This window comes from Chenopodium album, chromosome 25 (assembly GCF_948465745.1).
Source record: "Chenopodium album chromosome 25, dcCheAlbu1.1, whole genome shotgun sequence".
Classification (NCBI taxonomy): Eukaryota; Viridiplantae; Streptophyta; class Magnoliopsida; order Caryophyllales; family Amaranthaceae; genus Chenopodium; species Chenopodium album.
The window spans coordinates 34,163,066-34,184,212 of record NC_137858.1 but is presented as its reverse complement, the minus strand read 5'-3'; the positions used below and the strand labels follow the sequence as shown (position 1 = coordinate 34,184,212).

The following is a 21,147-nucleotide window of genomic DNA, read 5'->3' as shown; positions in this document are numbered from 1 at the left end:
CAGTAAAATTTAGTTTTCTTAGAGAAGAATTATAATGAAAAAATTAGTAAAAAAAATTTCAGTTCAGTAAAAATAATTTCAGTTCAGTAAAATTAATTTAAGCTCAGTAAAATAATTTAAGTTCATCAAATATAATTTTGTTTCAGTAAAAATAATTTCAGTTCAGCAAAAATACGGTAAAGAGAACGGGGCCTTACACCGATCGACGTACGATTTTGTCATACATTTTTTTTTGTTATACATTCTTAAATTAATACTACGTTAGTAATATTTTAAAAATGCTTATCCAACACCCCGGGACGTTTGTTAGCAATAGAACTGGCAAAAATTGACACGACACGATAACACGACACAAACCGAACAGGAAAAAAACGGGTTAGTGTCAAGGGTTTTCAACACGTTTAATTGAACTAATTATAAGAGCTTTTTGAAATTAGCTTATTAAACACTTAACTTTTGTGTATTTAATACATACGGAGTACACTAAAATAGCTAACAATAAACAGCTAATTACCAAACACTTTTACACAATAAGTTATTTACAACCAGTAGTCAGACCAGTTAATACACCCACTTCATCAAATAGCTAACAACTAATTATCAAACAAGGCCTATTATAGTTTTCGAAACTTTATACACTAGCTCTGTTTTTAAAAGTTCCATTAGTCAAAATAAGATAAATTTGGCTATAATTAATGACGAATATACACTATAAATAAATTAGCATGTAAGATATTAAATATTATGCTCCACCAATATATATCAAAGAAAAATATATATCAAATATGTTCAGTATAACCACACAAATACAAAGTAAGACCATTTATGGGCCTGTTCACATTTACTTAATTTCAATTCGGTTCAGTTCAGTTCAGCTCTAATCAGTTCAGTTCAGCTTCAATCAGTTCAGTTCAGTTGAGTTCAGCTCCTAATTTCTCTCTCTCATTAAATATTCATTTCAGCTCAATTCAGTTCAGTTCAGTTCAGTTCAGCTCCAATCAGTTCAGTTTAGCTCCAATCAGTTCAGTTTAGCTCCAATCAGTTCAGTTCAGTAAATGTGAACAGGCCCATACTCCCTTAAACTCGAAGTATGGCTCTAACTTATTTATACATTATCTTTGAAAAGTTCAGGAGATAATAGTACTATGTCTTTGTTTAATTTAAGGTCACTCAAGTGTAATTTACATTTTAATAACAGGCCCATACTCCCTTAAACTCGAAGTATGGCTCTAACTTATTTATACATTATCTTTGAAAAGTTCAGGAGATAATAGTACTATGTCTTTGTTTAATTTAAGGTCACTCAAGTGTAATTTACATTTTAATTTAATAGTTATATCATCATTATTGCTACATATATACATTATACTTGTAGAATGTTGTGACGACCTAGACAAATACAATAGCAGGCGAGGGGAAAGCATATCCTTCAAGGACTTTTGGTAATTAACTCATAATTAATAATCCGTCTTTTTTTTTTTTTTTTGAGTAAATTCATAATTAGTTTATATTTGTAAATAAATGCTTATCTAATACTAACAAAGAGTCAAGGACCTTTTCCATCAATCAATCAATATCAATATATATATTAAAACTCATGGCAAGACAAGATGTTTTGCCATGTGTCAACAATTTTGCCATTTGGCATATAATGTATTAATAGCATTAATTATTAATGATGTCGTGGCCAAATCATACCATAGCATTAATTATTGAAAAACTCTATGCATTAACTTTCATGTATTAATATTAAGTTTAATTGATAAACTCTTCATATGCATGGCATGACAATTTCCCTTAAATTGGACTATAACTCCTTAATAATTACATAATAATAAAGTTTGTAATAATTAAAAATATATATAGTTCGATTAAAGTAATAAATTTATAATGACCTGGGGCATCGCCCGGGCCAATAACTAGTTATTTTTTAAATCACAAAATATAATAACAACATCTTTACACATAAGAGAATTACAAATGACATTATTATGACATATATGAGTGATATGACTAATTAAATTAGGATAGACTAAAAATTATAAAATAACCAGATACATAACAAAGTAGTATTTAAATAAAATATTATTTTTTAATCTGGTAGACATAATAGTATAAATAGCAGCAAAAGTAAAGAGGACATCACACAAATACTTTCTATTCTCATTGCAATCACACAAAAGTTCGATAATTTTTGTTCTCAACGTTACAAAAATGGCAATCAAGGTCAACTCCAAGAGCATGAAGTTAGCTACCCTTTTCATTCTTTTAGCAGGTCACTATTTGATGTCCTTTAAATGTTATTTAATCTACCATGTTTATGCATACTAAATCGGCCTAATTTGGTAAAGAGGTTACTTATGAATCTTTAATTTTGATATTTGAAAAATAGATATTATTACTTCAGGAAAAATAGAATATAGGTTAGTTATGTGCTATCTTATTAAATTTGTCTCGGCATATATATACTTTTAATTAGGATATACCAACTTAATTGTTTCTTACGTAGTATAGTTTTTAGTTAGGTTATTGATTATATTAATGAACAAATTAAAGCTGTTTTTTTTAGAGCACAAAACTCTAATTGTTGCATTACTTGCATATGTCGTAATAAGTATATTGCATGCTAACCAATAATGTTTACTTTAACCCGTGCTCATAAAATACTGGTGTTTCTTATGTAGTGACATTGCAATTCATTACCCAAGATGTAGAAGCAGCGTGTGGGTCGTATGATGCTGTGTGTGACCCAAACAATCCAGATTTGTGTTGTGAATCTGGGCTTCACTGTCAACAAATTAACCTTACTGAGTATAGATGCAAAGACGAATTTTGCGAAGAGCACAAAGACCATGAATGTTATCCTGGAATATTTGATTGTTGTGATGACACGGAGCCTAAATTGGAGTGTGTGTCTGTCGGGGTTAATCAGTACGAGTGCAGAGAGATGCCCCTGTGATGATCATCATATCATTTGCCTACCATTCATACATGCTATGAATGAATATGAACCCAATTTGAATTGGCATGCAACTTTTCATTACACCACCTTTCTTTTCCAGTCATGGTTGTTGCATTGTGTTCTAATTTTTCATTTTGCATTTTCCATTTTTAATGTTATTTTGGATAACATTATATACCAAGTATCTGTATAATGGCCTAATGGGCATAATGGTGTGGTATTGTTTGATATTATGCCCGCACTACCTCTTTAATAACTAGTAAAGGGAAAATAAAAAAGTTTTATTGTTGTGTTGATGGTTGCAAGGGTTGAATCTTTTCCTTAAATTAACCGGTCTACAGTATGATAAAACACTTATTTGAATAGCCCATAATGACCATAATGCAAAATATATACTTAAACCATGGGTGTTGTATTTCAATACTTAAAAACTAGGAGAAATTTGGTATTAAAAGTCCAGATCGAATAATAAAACAAGTAATATCAATTTCTAAATACGAGTAGTTATATAAAGGAAAATTTGTTAAAAAGGACCTTTTAAGTGCATTTCTTTGTTAAAAAGGATCTTTTAAAGCTAAAGTTGTCTAGAGGGTACAAATTTTGGAAAAAAATTGTGACTTGGGACCACTCGCCGGAAAGTCGAATTTGACCCACCAAGTACGGCGTTGACCACCCTAGCCCAACCCCTCCCCCTTCCCCTTTCATGGCAGACCCCCCCCCCCCATTAGCCCCCCCTCTCCCCCTCCACTGTCTAAGCGACACCCAAGCCGCCTCCCTTTCCTTAACCCCGATCCTTTTTCTCGCTTGATTACCCACCCCCTCCGTTTTCAACTTAATCTCCGGTAAGGGTTCGATCTTAATCTCAAAGATCTCAACTTTCCCCAAATTCGTCACAAATTAATCCAATTTCATACCCTAATTTCATTAAACTCGATCACTCAGAAATTTGATTTCATCTTCTCTCTTTGCTCCATTCTCTCATCCCTAAATTACAAGGTTTTGGTGGAGGAAATCGCTTGAACATATTTACAGTAATCACAATGGAGGAAAGGGAGTGGAGGTGGGGAAAGGGGAGAAGTGGGTTGCGGCCGTGAAAAGGATGGGACTGGGGTTTCGGGATTAGCGTCGGCAACGGAGGATAAAAGGGGGTGGCTGGGGCTGTCGACTTGTCGTGAATGGGGAGGGGGAAGAAGGAGGCGATGGGGTGGAGGAAAATGGTGGCCGCAAGTGCTGGTTAATGCCGGAGTTGTGCAGTCAACTTTGGCTTCCGGGAAGTGGTCCCAAGTCACAAATTTTTTCCAAAATTTGTACCCTCTAGACAACTTTAGCTTTAAAAGGTCCTTTTTAACAAAGAAATGCACTTAAAAGGTCCTTTTTAACAAAATTTCCTTATATAAACTCTTTAATGGAACAATCATTTTGCCAATACTATTATAAACTCTTTAATGGAACAATTTTTATTTTTTTTTTATACTTTTTTTATTATTTTATTACAACAACTGAGTTGACACTACTCTTTTTTATTATTATTATTATTATTTTATTGACTACAACTAAAATCAACACAACAATAACTTACCGACTTACTTTTAGTCACGCGTTGGGACCATTGATAGAATTAAGGGGGATCACAAGGAGTTAAAGTTGATTAATTATTGTACTGTGAGGATCTTTTAAACACATAACTAAGACTTGATCAAAGTTGTTGAGATGACGAAAAATTTACCCAAAATCGACATGTCTTAGCCTAAGGGACGAATTCATTGCTTCGCCCAAAGAACAATCCTAAGAATTCAACAAATCGAATCTTCTAGAGATTTGTGTTACAAGTCACAACCAGGCGAAATTGACAGCAGGAAAAAGGGAGGCTCTTGCGCCCGGCAGGGCGATGGTTCGTCTAATAAGGCGGCGGGACCTTAGTTTGACGAGCCTGACCGGGCGCGACACCTAGTTTGAGAAGTTCATCCTCGCGCCCCGGGAGGCTGGTTCTTCAGTCGGGCCCGCCTCTTTTCTGGGTGGATTTTGCTTACTACTCCGGTTCATTTTACTTGCAACAATTTCCTTTTTGGGGTGGTTCATATTACTTGCAACAATTTTTTTTTCCTTATTTAGTAACTTTTGAGCTGCACAATTACATATATGCCCTTACTTTTTTTTTTCTAATCCTACTACTTAACAATTTTTATTGGATTTGCTTAGTTTTATGTTTTGATTAATTAACCTAACTCTTCCCACCAAATTTACCCATTTCCCTTTAAATTCCTTCATCTCCCAACCACCTTCATTGAATCTGCATTCAATACAGATTGAAGATGGTTGAGAGCATTCAATTCTGGGAAATTTTCCCAGAAAACCCACCCTCTCCCAAACCCTACTTCTTTAAAATGTTCACTCTCTCTCTCTCTCCTCTTTGCCTTCTCTTTGTCTTCTCGTATACTTCATCTTCTTCTCTTCTCTCTCTTCATTTTCTGGGTTCTGCTCCTTCCTCACTCTTTAACTCTCCATCAAAATGTCTGAAAATCAACCTAAAACTGCAGATCTCATCTGCCTTGAGTCCCTTTCTTCCGGATCTACACGTTCACCCCCTAAAGAGGGGGTAACTAGATTTGTGCCTAGGTGTGGTTCTCGTGTTATGAAGCCAGTCCGTCGTGCTTCTATCATTGCGAGAAGGAGGATTAGAGGGGCGAAGCTTGTTGAATACATTTCCAGTGATGAGGATGAGCAGCCCATGCTCACTTTTGGCTCCAAAAGACCTGTAGCGGCAACTGAAAGCCCAGATCTTGAGGTTGTTGCAACCAAAGATGGTGGATCTGGTTCAGCCGTCCCTATACCAGCTCCTTCACCACCGCAAGAAGCCATCTCCTCAACTGGGTCTTCGGCTTTTCCTGAATTGACTGCCGATGAAGTTCTCCAGCCACCAGCTTCGCATCCTATGATGGGTGGGAGTTCTGCTGGCCCAAGTGGTGGTTCTAAGAGGGTCAGATTTGGACTTCCTGAGGGGCTTGAGCCTGATGATGTTGTGGAGGCTTACCTCCAGATCTACTACCCCCAGCAGTCCCTTTCCCCATACTGATTTGGGCAGCGTAATTTCTATCACCCCTTTCTTCTTTTACTGTTCCAATTTATTGATATTCATCTCTAAAATGCTGCATAATGGTTTTTGTGATTCTGATTTTGGTTATGTTGGCTGTTATGTTACTGTATTTATGAGTCCCTGTGTTGTTGCTGTTTATGCTACTGAAATTCTGATTTACTGAGTGTTGTTGGTGTGTTGGAGTAGCCTATATCCTGTGTTGTTGTGTTGGATCTTGTTTTCCCTTGTGGTGGTGTGTTGGATCTGGTTATCTTGTGATTTTGTGTTGTTGGTGTGTTGGATTTACTGCTGGAGAATTAGAGTCCCCTGTGTTTGATGTAATGAGTCCCCCCTAATCAAATGCATGTTACCCAAACCCATCCAAATGATGAAGGGACTCATCAGATAGCTAATTTGAGTAAGTTGGCTGCTCTAGTACCCTCTATTTGAGGAGTACTAGCGAGGTACCACAACTCAAAGATGCCTTGAAAGATAATTAAAACCCAACTGATGGATGGTTGTTACCTAATAAAGATATTGCTAACATTAATGTCCCAAAAAGTCGATTTTGATACTTACATACCTTCAATTGCATGTAAGACTGCCTATCTATGAATACACAATGTTTGTTATCAAAATACACCTAACCAATACTATTGTAAACAACAAAAAACATGTTAAAATCATACTGGTTATGTGTGGCAGTCTATGCTTCATCTTGTGTGATATGCTTCCCTTCAATCTTCAGTCTGCATCTACCTCCATTTGGTTTTCATTTGCAACACTTGTTGGAATAATGATTGAATCTAGGTAGTGTACTACCTCTGCAATGAGTTCCTTGTCCACCTCTAGCAAATCTGGTAGAACACCTTGCCTATCTAAACTCCTTTTTTTCATGTGTGGTGGTGTGTAGTTGTTACCCCCTTTTCTTCTTAACACCTCTATCATGCAAGATTGGAGAGTAATCCAACAATATTTATTAAGCTCTGCCTCAAATCCATTGAATGCTATTTCAACTTCTCTGATAAGATCATCTAAATTTTGAGGGAATGACTGATACTGCAATAATTGAATGACATTGAAGAGTCCTAAGTCTAAAACATTCATGTCTGGTGATTGTGCTGGTTGAAAAACAAAGTTGATGTTGAACCCATATGCTTTACATGCTTCCTGAAATTCTTCATCTTGTGGTATTTGGTGAGGCCTAGCATTGTTCCACTGAATTGTGATGTCCTAGGGCAGTTGGGGTGGCCATTGTGCATGTATTGTGGGAAACACGGTTAAGTAGCATGTCCCTTATAGCTTCTTTGTTTATGCTCTGCACTGCCTTAGCTTCAATTGTACCCTTGTCTCTGTTTTTGCTTTTTTTCTTTGCTTGCTCATACTTGACAAAGGGAAATAGACCATACTTACCATCATGTAGTAATTGTTTGTTCTCATCATACAATGGTTTCCCAACCATGCCCATAAACATTGCCTTCACCTTAAATCTCCTTGACTGCTGTGCTCTGTATGGATTTTCTTCAGCTGGTAAAAGATAGAATGTTCTTGTTTCTGGGTTTATGAAAAACCACTTCTCATCAATGTGTATCCATTGTTGCATATCAACAAAAGAAGGGTCCCCTTCTGCAGGAATAGGGGTAATGTGACTGAGAACCCATTTTAGTCTTGCTATTTTATGATTGTCAGTCAGTGCTGGTTTGTTTGTGCTTGTGTGTGTTCTTAGTCTACCCCTTTTCCTTAACCTATGAATTGCAGACTTAGAAATATGAAGGGCTACAGCATACCCTCTTTCAGCCCGTCTCTTGTACAAAGGGACTGATGTTAAGAATTCATCAGTGTGTTCCTTTTGTTTTCTACCACAAGCACCTAATTTCTTTGTCCTAACATCTACACCATTTCCTTCTAGCATGTGTTGTTTAATTACCTTAAACCATCTTGTTGTTGTTGATCTATGCACATAATGCTTTCTAGCCAAGTGTGACAGAAATCCTCTTGGCAAAGAGTCCCCCTCCATATTGAGCATGATCTCATCAACAAGATTCCTCTTTTCTTCCACTGTCATTTCTCTTTGTTGTCTGCCATAAACATGTTCTGCATCTTGTTGTTCAGCATCATCATCTGCATCATAACCATCTTCTTCCTCTGAGCTGCTGTTGTTATCATCACTGTATTCTGCACTGAATTGATGCCATGTTGCCATATCTTGTTCCTCATCATAAAGCTGATTTTCATTAAAGAAGAGTTCTTCAAAGAACTCTGCCATGAGTCCCCCCCCCCCTTTTTTTCAGGCTGACTGAAGGTGATGAAGTGGTGGCTGGAACTTTTTGGATGGTCTTCAACGGAGCCTAGTACAAATGGACATAGATGCTGCTTTTGATTAACTTAGCACTGTGAATGTAGGCTGATTATAAACTAATTTTAGGATGATGTAATTCGTAGGGTTCTGTTTTGTAAACACTTAATTATGCACTTAATACCCCCCCAAACCCCGTCCCCTGTGTGTCTTTTGTTTGAAAAACAATTACTGTGCTGCTTGGATGAATCCTCTTTTTATAAGGGGATGTTACTTGAATGGGAAGCTGAACTGGTTTTGGGGTATTTGGCAAAAAATTTGAATTTTGCTTGAAAATTTGGGAGGGAAATGCTTGTCAAAATTTGCTTAAAGGAGTCCCTTTAAAAATTGGCTGGAAAAAAAAGAGAGGGAATGCCTTTCCCATGTGAAAAATCAGAAAAATTTGGGTGGGAAAAGTCCACCTAAGCATACTTTCCCACCTTTCCTACTTTATTAAAAAATGGGACCACATACTTTCCCTCCTTATTATCTCCCTTAATTGCTAAACTATCACATGCATTAAGCCCCTTAAAAGTTTTGTCTTGGTTTGCGTAAACTTGTACTTTGTTGCAAGTAAAATGAACCGGAGGTAGTATTTGTTTCCTACTTTTGAGATACATATAAATACGAATTATCTCTCTCTTTGATGAGTTTATATAATTCATTATTGTTAAACCCTAAACACAAAAATACAAGCCTACCCTTTTGAGATCTGAACAATTCTTGAGCAATTCTAACCTTTGATTCGGGTACACAAATTGCAAAGGTCGTTGTGTAAAACTTGGGGGGCGTGCGTCACCTGAAAACTTGTACCGGTGGTGGCATATTTTGCTTCTAAGGCAGTGGGTACCAAACCACAACACAACCGAAGAAGGACAAATCTTTGATTCGAGTATGGTTATCGAATTTGTTCCAGGGAAGTTCTTGATTTGTCTTATATTTCTCATGGAAACAACAAATATTTTTCCAACATAAACTCCACCTTAACCAATAATTTGTGAAATTGGTGCATGTATGTTAAAAATTTCATGTTCATACGAAGTAATACTATATGTTGTTAAGGCCAATTTTACCAAAACAAAGTTTCATTATCATCTTCCATATTATTAATGTCAAATGAGATACTGAGTAAATTTTTTTAAAAAAGGCAAAAGCTAACGAATGTCCCGGAGGCGTTGGATAAGCTAGCTAAAAGGAGAAAGATTAAACTAAAAATAACATTAATTATACCGATAAACATATAATCTTGTCATACTTTTAAAATTAATACCAGATACAATTAATATTTTAAATGCTTGTCCAACGTCCCGGATCCTTAAAAAAAATGGAGTGATAAATACTCCGAGTGATAAATACGGAAAAGTGGGCATCCATGTAATTTTGTACTTGTATTTATGGACTAAATCAGACGACCGACCCCATCTTCACACCTTTGACCTTTCTTCCTTCCATTTCCGTATCCCCAGACCAACGCAACTTGTAAAAAACAGAACACAGAATTTTCAAAACCAACAACATTCATACTTACTACACCACTGTAGATCTCCTATTAACTCAATTTCAATCAAATCTTTTTCACATTTATCACACAAATTTCATTTGATCGACAAATTTAGGGTTTTTAAAATTCAATCATTCAATCAATTGATCAATTCAATCAATCAATTTACTCGAATCAGAGAGGAGAGAGAAAGCGTCAACAATGGCGAAAAGCCGGCAAAGCAGGAAGAGAACGTCGACATCAACGCTAGTATTATCATTGTTGCTAATGTTAACTGTTGTACTTCTTCTTCTTCTTGCTCTCGGCATTCTCTCTCTTCCTGTATCTTCTAATGATCCTAGACCTGCTCACGATCTCAGTAACTTCGGTCGGAAGGTTCTCGAAAGGTATTTCTATTTCGCATTATTATTTCTTCATCATTTTCATTGTTGTTGTTGTTGATTGTTGACGATTTGTTGTTTTTCATTGAAGAGGTAAGGGGATTGGAAAGCGAGATGAACAATGGGTTGAGATTCTCTCTTGGGAGCCTCGTGCTTTTCTTTACCATCATTTTCTGGTTAGTTTTTCCTTTTGATTTATTCAATTTGATTTATAATTGACGATTTCGTGTTAAATCTGGAGTTTGAATGTGTTTAATTGATTAATGAATGATTTAATTGACAATGTGTGAAAATTTATGGTTGCGTGTTTATGTATTTAAGTGATATTTTGTTTTTAGATGAGTTTGGTGTAGCGTGGTCGAATTTCAACTGCAGGTAAGTTTAGGGATGAAATTAGATTTGTTTGGTGTTGCGCAGTCGAATTTTAAATATGGAGTAGCAATATCCAGGTTCTGAAAAAGTTTTGGTGAATCATTTGAAGTAGTGTGAGTAATGATTGTGATCAATCAGTTGAAAACAATAATTAGAATAGCCTGCTAGGTGAAAGTTCTTGTGATCTCTGTCACGTTAATTTTAACCCTGTAGGGTTAATGATGTTTTTTGGCATTACCACGTTGTTCCATGTCTTGTATATTTCAGTTGTGTGGCTTGCATATGCTTAGGAGCTTGAAATCTCAAACGTTTCTCGTGGCATTCATTTAGGAACAGTTTTTGAGAGTTATGTTGGGTGAGAGATTTTGATTTTGTCTGCTAAATTGTTAGACATTACATAGGGGTGAAAGTTCGGTGTTCGGTTTGGGTTATGGCCCAAACCGAAACCAAACCGAATTAATTCGGTTTTACATTTTTCAATCCGAATCCAAACCAAACCAAACTAAACCGAACCGAATTTCTGATTAGCAAACCAAAACCAATCCATACACCGAATTTTTTAACATATACGAATTGAAGTACGGAGCATAAGAAAACTAAGCAATATGTATAATTATAAACACAAAATAATACAAACTAAACTGAGAGATAATTTTATATAATCAACTATTATAAATTTTCCCACCAATAATCTGACATTAAAAGACATATAGATTAAAAAAAAAAAATCAGTTCTGCTTCGGTGCTTCCTTCATAAACGTTTGGCTCAAAACTTCATCTCCAATTTGCACCTCTTTACTAATTGGAAAAAAGGAAATCTAGGGACAAAGAAATAAAGGAATATCACCAATTCAAACACAACAAAACATCAAATTCACCAATTCGAAGAGAAGTAAAATGATAATTCTTACCTTTGAGTGACTGAGAGAGGTGTTTGGGAGGGAACGTGGTGGTGAGCGGCGGTGAAGTGGTGGTGATTTGAGGGATAACGAACACCGAAATGGAGCAGTTGAGTTTACACAAGAGAGATACGTTGAGAACACAAGTGAGGAGGGTGACTTGGGATACCGTAGTATCGGACTAGTGGGGTGGACGACTGACTGACGGACGGAGTGAGGTGGTGACGAAGGAGAAAAGAGGGGAAATCTAGGGTTTTGGTGAGGAGTGCCGAGGGAAAGTGAAAGGGAAATAGGAAAAGAGGGGAAGAAATTTAGGGTTTTGGGTACATATATGGAGGATATTGAGCTAGGATTAGTGGGCTTAATAAATTTCGGTTTGGTTTTCGGTTTTCAGTTTTCGGAATCCCAAAACCGAATATTTCGGTTTCAAATTTTTCAAACCGATCCAAACCGAAAACCGAAAAAACCGAACCGAATTGCTTATTCACTTTGGTTTGGTTCGGTTTTCAGTTTTTATCCAATTTACTTTCACCCCTAACATTACATACACATTTTGCGAGGTAGATTTTACTACTTTCCTATAATCTTCTTTAGTTTTGCAAATGTGGGAATGCTGACTGTTGGGATATTCATTGAAAAATCAATAATTAGAAGTTATGGTGTGGGTGTGGGTTTTGCCAAAGGTTTATTTTAATGTTCTGCTTAGTCTTAATCTCCAAATATAAAATGAGATACAAATTTTATTAGTGATTAACTGAAAAGTTGCAGTTGCATGTTTGTGTATCCGAATGATATTATGTTTCGCTGCCGTGCTTATGTGTTTGGTGTAGCGTGGTCGAATTTCAGGCTTTCATCTGTGGATTATGTAAATTTAAGGGATGTATTTAGATGTGTTTTGTGTTGCGGAGTTAAGTTTTAACTTTGGTGGGTCATGAAGGGGTGTGAGTTAAGATTGTGATCAATAAGTAAAATGACCTTTCATGCTAGTCGATGTATAAATAGTTTGCTAGTAAATTGGTTTATTTTTGATCTTCTCAGTCTTGTTGTAAATTCTTAACCATGTAGGGTTAATGATGGATTTCGGCATTACCTGTCTTATACTCTGAGTTTTGTATTTTTCAGCTTTTGAATGCATATGCTTAGGAGCTACAAAATTTTTAATTTTTTTTATTTTTTATTTTTTCATATTTTTAAAACCTTATTTTACAAAGTTTAAGTAATGTTTTTGTGAATTCATAAATTATCATTGTTCAATGGTTGTGAATTAGAGAGTTATTGGGTTAATTAGTTTGTGAAATGAATTGTTAGTGAATGGATTTGTGAATTGAACTATTAGGGTTCATTAGTATGGGTGATCAATTAATGAATGATTGTTTAGTGATTTTCATTGAGAAAGAAGTGTTTTTACAAGTTCGATAAAGATGTCATTGATCAATTTCAAAGAAAGTAGACCCGAAGGATATTTGAGTAGTTAGTATCCGAATTTTTATTTATAATATGGTCTTTTGGATTGAATATGTACTCGACTAAATGTTTTTTTTAATAATTTTAATTATCTAAATTGTCCCCCACCGTCAAATTCTTGGGGCCGCCACTGGACAATGGTTTGAATTTTATAAGCTGTAACACCCTTTCTTGCTAGATAATATCCACACTGTCACAAGTCATCTCCCACATCAAGGAGGGGCGTCAAATGGGTCACTAGGCAACAAGGCATAATTGTGGCTAGGGGTTTGCCCAGCACACTACCCCTATAGAGCTTTATTTTTAGTGAAGGCCCACTTGATAATAACTAAGAAATACAATAATTGGCCATTTAGATGGGCAAATGGGCTCAAATTTGGGGTTACACCATATTTTGAGCCAATGAACACCATGGTGGTGTCGATTTTTCAAGGTAAGGTTCCGAAGTATGAGTTTCGGTGACAAGGAGTTCGGAAAACATGGGAAGCTTTTACAAGGTTCCAGGCTTCTTGAAAAGGCTCTTTTGGAGGGTATTATGGAGGATGACTTTAGAATATTCAAGGATGATCTTGTATATAGTAGAATGTTTCTAGGTTCTTCTATGTTTGTACGTATGAATTGTAATGTTCTAGAATGTATAGGAGTGTCGTGTACATTTTTAGACATAGGAAGTGTGTAGAACCTCCTTGTATGTAGTTCCTTTGAAGGTAAGAACACTATAGAATCTAGTCTAGGAAGGCCATCCCAAATTCCCAATCATTTTGTAAATTGAGCTATCACATTTGTATTTTCTTTCAAATCACTCAAAACATTACTTTAAAAACACTTATATAGCCAAATTTCGTAGTACACTTAGCCTAGCAAAACGAGCGGAGTTCTGAATAGAGTATAACGGATGCTAACTCTACTGGATCGCGTTCAAGGAGGACTAAGGGAATTAGTCAGCACGTGACAAGTTCATGGGCCGCCTCCTTGGCTCCCTCCAAGACTAGAATACGGCTATCGATCCCATCGATGCCTCGCACCACCCCTTTGATGTCTTAGTGTCTATAACCCCTCGACATCGTGGGAGATGGCCTTAAATCCACTCTCCAACTTTGTAATACAAACATAAAACTTTGTGGTTGTTTGCTTGTTCTTCTTCTTCGCCTCATTGACGATCCTCTTTGACCAACATTCTCCTTGTGTTGCGACGACCGCATTAACACCCCTGATTTCCTACTTTAGCACTTTGTCCACAGCTAGCACCCGACGCAACAGACCACCCCTACTAGCTCTTTAACACTTGTCATGTGCCGACTAATTCCACTAGCCCCCCTTGCACGCGGTTCACTAGAATCAACTCCCGTTAAACTCTAGTCATGACTCGTTGTTTTGCTAGGTTAAGTGTGTAGAGAAAATACAAATGTATTAGCTCAATTTACAAATGAATGGGATGGGATGACCTATTTTATAGGCATCCTGTCTCCTATCCCTAAATATCTAGAGACTTCATAACCTCATTAAATGGAGGATTCTAGACTTTCTTTATAGTGCTCCCACCTCCAAAGGAACTACTTACAAAGAGGTTCTACACACTTCCTTTGCCTAGAATATACATCACAGTCCTAGAACATTACAACTCATATATACATACATAGAAGAACTTAGAAACATTCTATCATGTAAAGATCATCATTGAATATTCTAGAGTCATCCTCACTAGAATACCCTCCAAAAGACCGTCTTAGATAAGCCTGGAATATTCTAGAAGCTTCTTGCATTTTCTAGACTCCTTGCTACCTAAACTTATACTTCGATTACCTTGGAAAACCGACGCCTTCATGGTCTTCCTTGGCCAAAAATATGATGGACCCCCAAATTTGCCCTTCCAAATGGTCCATTATTGTGTTACTGTTAAGTGGGTGTTCACTAGAAATATAGGGTTGTAATCTAAATAAAGCTCTATAAGGGGCACCGGAGCAAGCCCCCTAGTCACGAATATTTTTGTTGCCTAGTGACCCAATTTGACTCCCTTCCTTTGTGTGGGAGATGACAAGTCGCATACTTAACAAAAAGAATAAAAACCTAACTAATTCTCCTTATTATGTAGTAGTAACAAATTATCAATATTAACGAGAGGAGAAAAATACCAAATCTTGAATTAATATGATAGCATAAAATCTTCAAAATACAATAAAATAAAGCTAGAGAGAAAACTAGGGTTCTAAAGTAATGGTTTTAAAATATAAAGCCAAGGAGTACTTATAATAAAGCTAGGAATGACGGAAACTATTCCTTTAAGAAACCGCCTTTATTCATCCATTGTGCCACTCAAAGGCACATAGTTCTCTCTTAGATAAAAAGTATGATCAAAATATTGATGAGACTCATAGCTGTTAACTTTTTCATCAACGTTTTGCTTCATCCTGGCTCAGTTTTGTCTTGAAGACATGAGTTGAGATCCTTCAGCGATCTAACTTCATATTCCATGATTATTATACTTAAGATTAGCCAACCATAATTCATTTGCATCTAAATCACCTAAAATCATCATAACACACAAATGGAGAGTAGTAAAGCATAACTTAAGCAAATAATGTAAATATGCACCTAATACCTCTAAATATATAAGCAAATGAGAGTAGATATGCACCTATAATGTGTACAAGTTAGGACTTATCACTAGACAATACATCCACATTCTGCAAGACAACTTTTGGCTAATGTGCTTTAGTTTAACAAATGTGCCAATGCTGAATTGCCGACTATTGAGATATTTATTTGAGAAAAATAATTGAGATTTTTATGGTGGGGTGTGGGTTTGCCAAAGGTTTAATTTATTTTCTACTTGGTCATGATCTCCAAATTTAAAATGAGAAAGAACCCTCTAGAATGCTAGATAAGTGTGAAAGGATGAGTGAAGGCATGTTCTTAGGATTGTGATTCTAGGTGAGATATGGGTGGAGCCACTCCTTACATCAGGAGAAGGTGCAGAGGTAGATAATAGATGCCAGACTATTTTTGCTTATTGTCACTCTATTGGGACATGTTAAGGCCTTGTCTGCTAAGTTCCTAGTGGCCAGAGTCAAATTAGAAAAAAAATACTTCCTCCATTTTTTTAGTTGCATCACTTTGCAAATTGCAGAATCCTAGGAAATTTTCAGAGAAGAGTAGAGAGAATAAAAATAAATGGAGCTATATGATAGGAGAGGAGGGAGAGAGAGAGTTTTCCCTCTTCCCGTTGATTGTTGTGCTTGTGAACTTTGTGCTTGCCAAATGTTAATTCTAGAATCTGATTTCTGCAGTCTAAGGAGGAATGTGAATATCTTATTGACCTGGCTAAACCTCATATGGCAAAGTCAACTGTTGTTGATAGTAAAACTGGTCGGAGCAAGGACAGCAGGTTTGTTTACTGAACAATCTTACATATAATGGTGCAGCCTTTGAATTTTATTGAATTGTGGCATTATGATAGCCCATTAATTTCTTCCATTTTCTTATTTCTTTTGATGTTTTATGTAGTATAAATATGACAACACTTTAAAGATGTAACATCTACCTTGATCATATGTGCAGGGTGCGAACTAGTTCTGGAATGTTTTTGAGAAGAGGTCAAGACAAAATTATAAGGGACATAGAGAAAAGAATAGCAGACTTTACCTTCATTCCTGTAGGTAAGAGATGCAATGACTGATGTTTCTGGTAATTTAACTTTGCACCAAGAATAGCCTCATCATATATGACTTTGATAGCCCTGCCTTCCCCCCATCCAAATCCACTCCAGAACAATACTTTACATTGCTCGGATCATTGATCAAGTTTTTGTGTTCTGGGGATAAAAATAATGTTTGTTTGGCAGGTGTTAGGACTGATGGTAGTGAATATATTAATTCTGTAAGAAAAGCATCATGAAAATATTCTTGGTAATGCTTTTGCCCCAATTCTGAAGTACTGCTGTTTGTAGATATTGATGCCACTAGTCCCAACTATTGGTGATCTAATTTAAAAGGTCTTAACTTTCAATGAATTCAAGGTGGTCCTAAACTCCAATGAGCATAAGGTGATCCTAACTTTTGATGAACTCAAGGTGGTCCCTACATTTGGGGGGGGGGGGGGTTCTTCCCTTGACAATCCCAAACTATTTTATCCGGACTGACTGTTTAATGGTGCCATGTGCCGCATATTCTTTGGCCTTAATTCCTTATTTGAAATCCTATAATAATTTGAGTCCATGAATGACTCTAATAACACACGTTGGTATTAAATTATACTTTAGATGGTATTATCATGATACCAAAATACTTATTCGGTAGTACCAACGAATGCAAAAAATGCTTTGTTGGTATCGATATGATTCCTTGTTGGTAACTATAATTTAATACCAATGCCGTATTATTAGAGTCATTTATGATCCAAATTATTAGAGGCAGAGAAATCCTCAGAACAATCTTCAATCATTTTCCCATCCACCACTATAATAAACTGGGATCAGCAACAATTACAGGTGGCAAGGACAACTATGGATGAAGCAGACAAAATTAATTAACACTCCACTATGGAAGGGTACTCACTGAAGACAACAAACTGATTCTCTCTATGTAATAACCTTAATAGGACAAATTCTAATGATGCTAGGGTATTGTAGTTGCTGGAGTATATAAGGGAAGGTAGCAGTAGTAAGGCATGCAGAAATTTGAGTGACATTTTGAATGTGAGATTAGTATCCTCAAGCTACCACCGATAGCCTAAAGCTATATTGATCTTTGTAACCCTTTTGCTAGTTTCAATCAAAAAGACTCAAGCTTTCGTATCAATTTTACAATCAGTTTACAAAATTTACAGCAGCAGTTGCCAATACTTATCTATCACAATTCACAATCACCCTCTATTGCCAGAACCACCACTTGCCAGCCACTTCTTCCTCCTCGAACGATGGCCTGCCAACCAACTAACCAACCATCCAGACACCCCTTCCCCTCCTCTGCTCTCATTCTCTCTCCTTGCTCTCTCATTTATTTAGGGTTTTTTTTTGTTTGTTTGTTTGTTTGTTTGTTTGGAGACATTAATATAATTAGATAGTGTAAATGAATCTTTGTGCTAGGTTAAGGAGGTGTTAAAGAGAGAATATTTTTGCCTTAAAAGAAATAAAGCAAAAATTGGAAGATGCATGAGTGGCCTAAACTGAAAGCAAGAAGATCATTAGTAAACTGAGAGCCTTAAATATCCTGTCTTATATTAGATAAATAAACATGGCTGCTAAGAAGAATATAACTGAAATTTCAAGAATGTACAGGGAACTCAAGAACTGTAACAATAACAAGAAGCAAGGTTTTGTTGAAAATTGAATTTGGAATTTTGATGTAAAAGGTGATGCTTTGACAAATCAAATTTAACGAGAAGAACAGCAATAATGCCAGTGTTATTTAAACTATTCTTGGTTTTAAGGGAAACCAAAAACTAGCAGTGTTACCTCTAACAACACATCATTAAAAATTTGTAAGAAGGCAATCCATATCAAACATTGAACCTATTGAGGGCTTCATATGTGCTCTACTGTTTGTATGCTTCCTGAATGATTATGTAAATAATACTGGGATTGTCTACTTGTCTAGAGGTAGCCTTTGAACCCCTGCACATCAGAAGCAACACCTAAAAACTTTTACTAAGGATTTTAACTTTTGAACTTCTTGACTAATTAAATTATAGTAGATTTTGAATTTCTGGGTTCATGATTTTACCTCTTGTGACCCTGATGAGTGATGGGAGTGAATACTGATGTAACTTTGTATATGTTTTCTTGGAAAACCTTGAATTATTTTTCTTCTGATAAGTTATTTATTAGTTAGTACTTTGTATTATGCTATTAGTCAATTATTGTTCTACTATTTTCAAAATGATATTACTCTGTCGGCTTCTCTTCATTTCTTGCTCCTCTTTATCTACAGAGCATGGTGAGGGATTGCAGATTCTTCACTATGAAGAGGGTCAGAAGTATGAACCTCACTATGATTACTTCCTTGATGAATTCAACAAAAAGAATGGCGGCCAAAGGATTGCTACTGTTCTAATGTACTTGTAAGATCTCTAAACCAACCTATTGGCATCGTAGCTTACTCGAATTGAACTTCTGCAGTTCTTCTTCACCCTTTGAGTGTGTTCTCTTTTCCACTTCTAATTTTCTGGTATTCTTAATGTAGATCAGATGTTGAAGAGGGTGGTGAGACTGTTTTTCCAGCTTCTCGAGGGAATTTTAGTTCTCTACCGGGGTGGAATGAGCGGTCTGAATGTGCTAAAAGGGGCTTATCTGTAAAACCAAAGATGGGTGATGCCTTACTTTTCTGGAGCATGAGGCCTGATGCGACATTAGATTCTTCTAGCCTGCATGGTCAGTTAATTTCAACCCCATGTGGGAAAAAACTAACAATACCCATCCCCTCGTTTGTCCCATGACAGTAGTAGTGTTGTGTGGTATTTTGGGCTTTTTTATTAAAAATTTGTGGCTCTTCAAGTAATTGCTCAAGCTGCCCACACAGATGGTTCTGATGTTGTCAATCTTGTCTTGATGTGTTTCAGGTGGCTGCCCAGTTATTAAAGGAAACAAGTGGTCATCTACAAAATGGATGCATGTTGAGGAATACAAAATATAGGCGTCATCAAGGTGATTTACCGTAAGTTTGACTGTTGGATGCACTGTGTATCCTATCTTTGACTTTTAGTCATAGCATTGAAATCATGAAGTGTGAAAAAGTTGAAATTGTTATAGATTCCTCAAGTCTAGAATTTAGTCAGATATTTTCTGAATTTTCTGAAACATGGTACATAGACTTCATGGACAACCTAGAAGCCAACAGAAACACAAAGATTTGCTCAGAGTTATACTTGTATGTAAAAGTCCTGGAAATGTCTTTTGTCTAGTTGTCTACTGTTCTGCTCAGCCTTGTGCAGTAGATCTTACACTGTTACACATCAGTAAATAGCACATTAGGCAGCACTACTTGCTGATTTGAATTTTTTCTTCTTTTAAACTGAACATATGGTTTTTGATATACTTGAGCTAGAATGATTTCAGTGAATTGTTATGTGTGGTTAATGGAATTTTACTAAAGATTATGTTTTATGAAAATGTAATAAGATGAACATTGTATAAATTGTTGAATTGGGTAATGTTGTTGGAAAAAAACACCATTTCTCTTCGTACTCCCTCCATCCCAATGTAATTTGAATGCTTCCCTTTTCATGTGTTCTAATAGTTTGGAACACTGCCTTTGGAAATGGTCTCACATTGTTTTCTCATGTCTCCTGTTCGATCCACTATCTCCTTTCACCCGTACCTTTCTCATGAACTCCCATCACATATACTTTACTATTAAAATAATATTAGGTAACACATCCTCAATTTATCTCATGCAGTATTATATATTTGTAAGAATTCTGGGATGAAGAAAGTACTTATAAGATGTGGTTTCTGATGTGCAAGTGCTTATTTGTTTTGGATAACATTCAGCCATTATAGCTGGACACAAGATTACCTTCTTGTTTATTGGGAGTTGACAAGATTGATAAGTGTTTAGTGTAACTTTTATAGAGAAAAAGGTCCATGTAGAACTTAGAGGTGCCTTGCCAATTATAACTTCTTGGCAAGAATAGCATTTAGAAGAGAATATATGATCTGCTGGATCAGTCATGTTAAGCATTTCAATAACAATGGTAGAATGTGATCCTTTGACAGGTTAACGGATCGTGCCAGCCCTTCTGGCTTATATCTTACCAAAGATGTCCATCGACGACCATTTTGAAGCTGAGTTTTTTTGGGTCCTACCGCAACTGCATGCCTATGCTACTAACACATTAGTGATTGTATTGGTGAATAGATAATTACTTTAACAAAATTTAAGATAGTAATGTTGATGCGGCATAAGAGTATATACTATACGATTCTCTTGGTTGATTGGTTTTCCTGCTTGTGGTACACATTCTATTATTTTCAGGGATATGCACGGTTGCTACAATGTGAACTATGAGATGTATAGTGTTTCATGAAGTGGTGGCAAAATTTTTCCAATAGAGAGTTCATTTTTTATTCTGTTCTTCCTTTTCTGGATCATTCATGCTTTTATTCCCTTTTTATTTCAGTATTTCTCTATATTTTGGTGCTGCTGAAATGAGTTTCCAAACTGCT

At 36.1% G+C, this 21,147-nt stretch overlaps 2 protein-coding genes across 3 annotated transcripts; one reads left to right on the top strand and one right to left on the bottom strand.

The window, feature by feature from the left end:
• Positions 1-7,239: 7,239 nt before the first annotated feature.
• LOC145614028 (uncharacterized) lies at positions 7,240-8,301 on the bottom strand. Its single transcript, XM_081669038.1, has one exon. It carries the CDS (start codon positions 8,299-8,301, stop codon positions 7,240-7,242), a length of 1,062 nt encoding a protein of 353 aa, XP_081525164.1.
• A 1,518-nt stretch (positions 8,302-9,819) lies between these two features.
• On the top strand, positions 9,820-20,922 carry LOC145613229 (putative prolyl 4-hydroxylase 3). 2 transcript variants are annotated; one of them, XM_081668293.1, is made up of 8 exons: positions 9,820-10,257; positions 10,343-10,427; positions 16,274-16,371; positions 16,545-16,642; positions 18,914-19,043; positions 19,166-19,353; positions 19,542-19,626; positions 20,698-20,922. In XM_081668293.1, the coding sequence occupies exons 1-7, from the start codon at positions 10,073-10,075 to the stop codon at positions 19,613-19,615; spliced, it is 858 nt and encodes a 285-aa protein (XP_081524419.1). In that variant the 5' UTR covers positions 9,820-10,072; the 3' UTR covers positions 19,616-19,626; positions 20,698-20,922. The 2 variants fall into 2 exon arrangements, with proteins under 2 accessions (XP_081524419.1, XP_081524418.1); XM_081668292.1 differs by having other exon boundaries at positions 19,542-19,636.
• Positions 20,923-21,147: the final 225 nt, after the last annotated feature.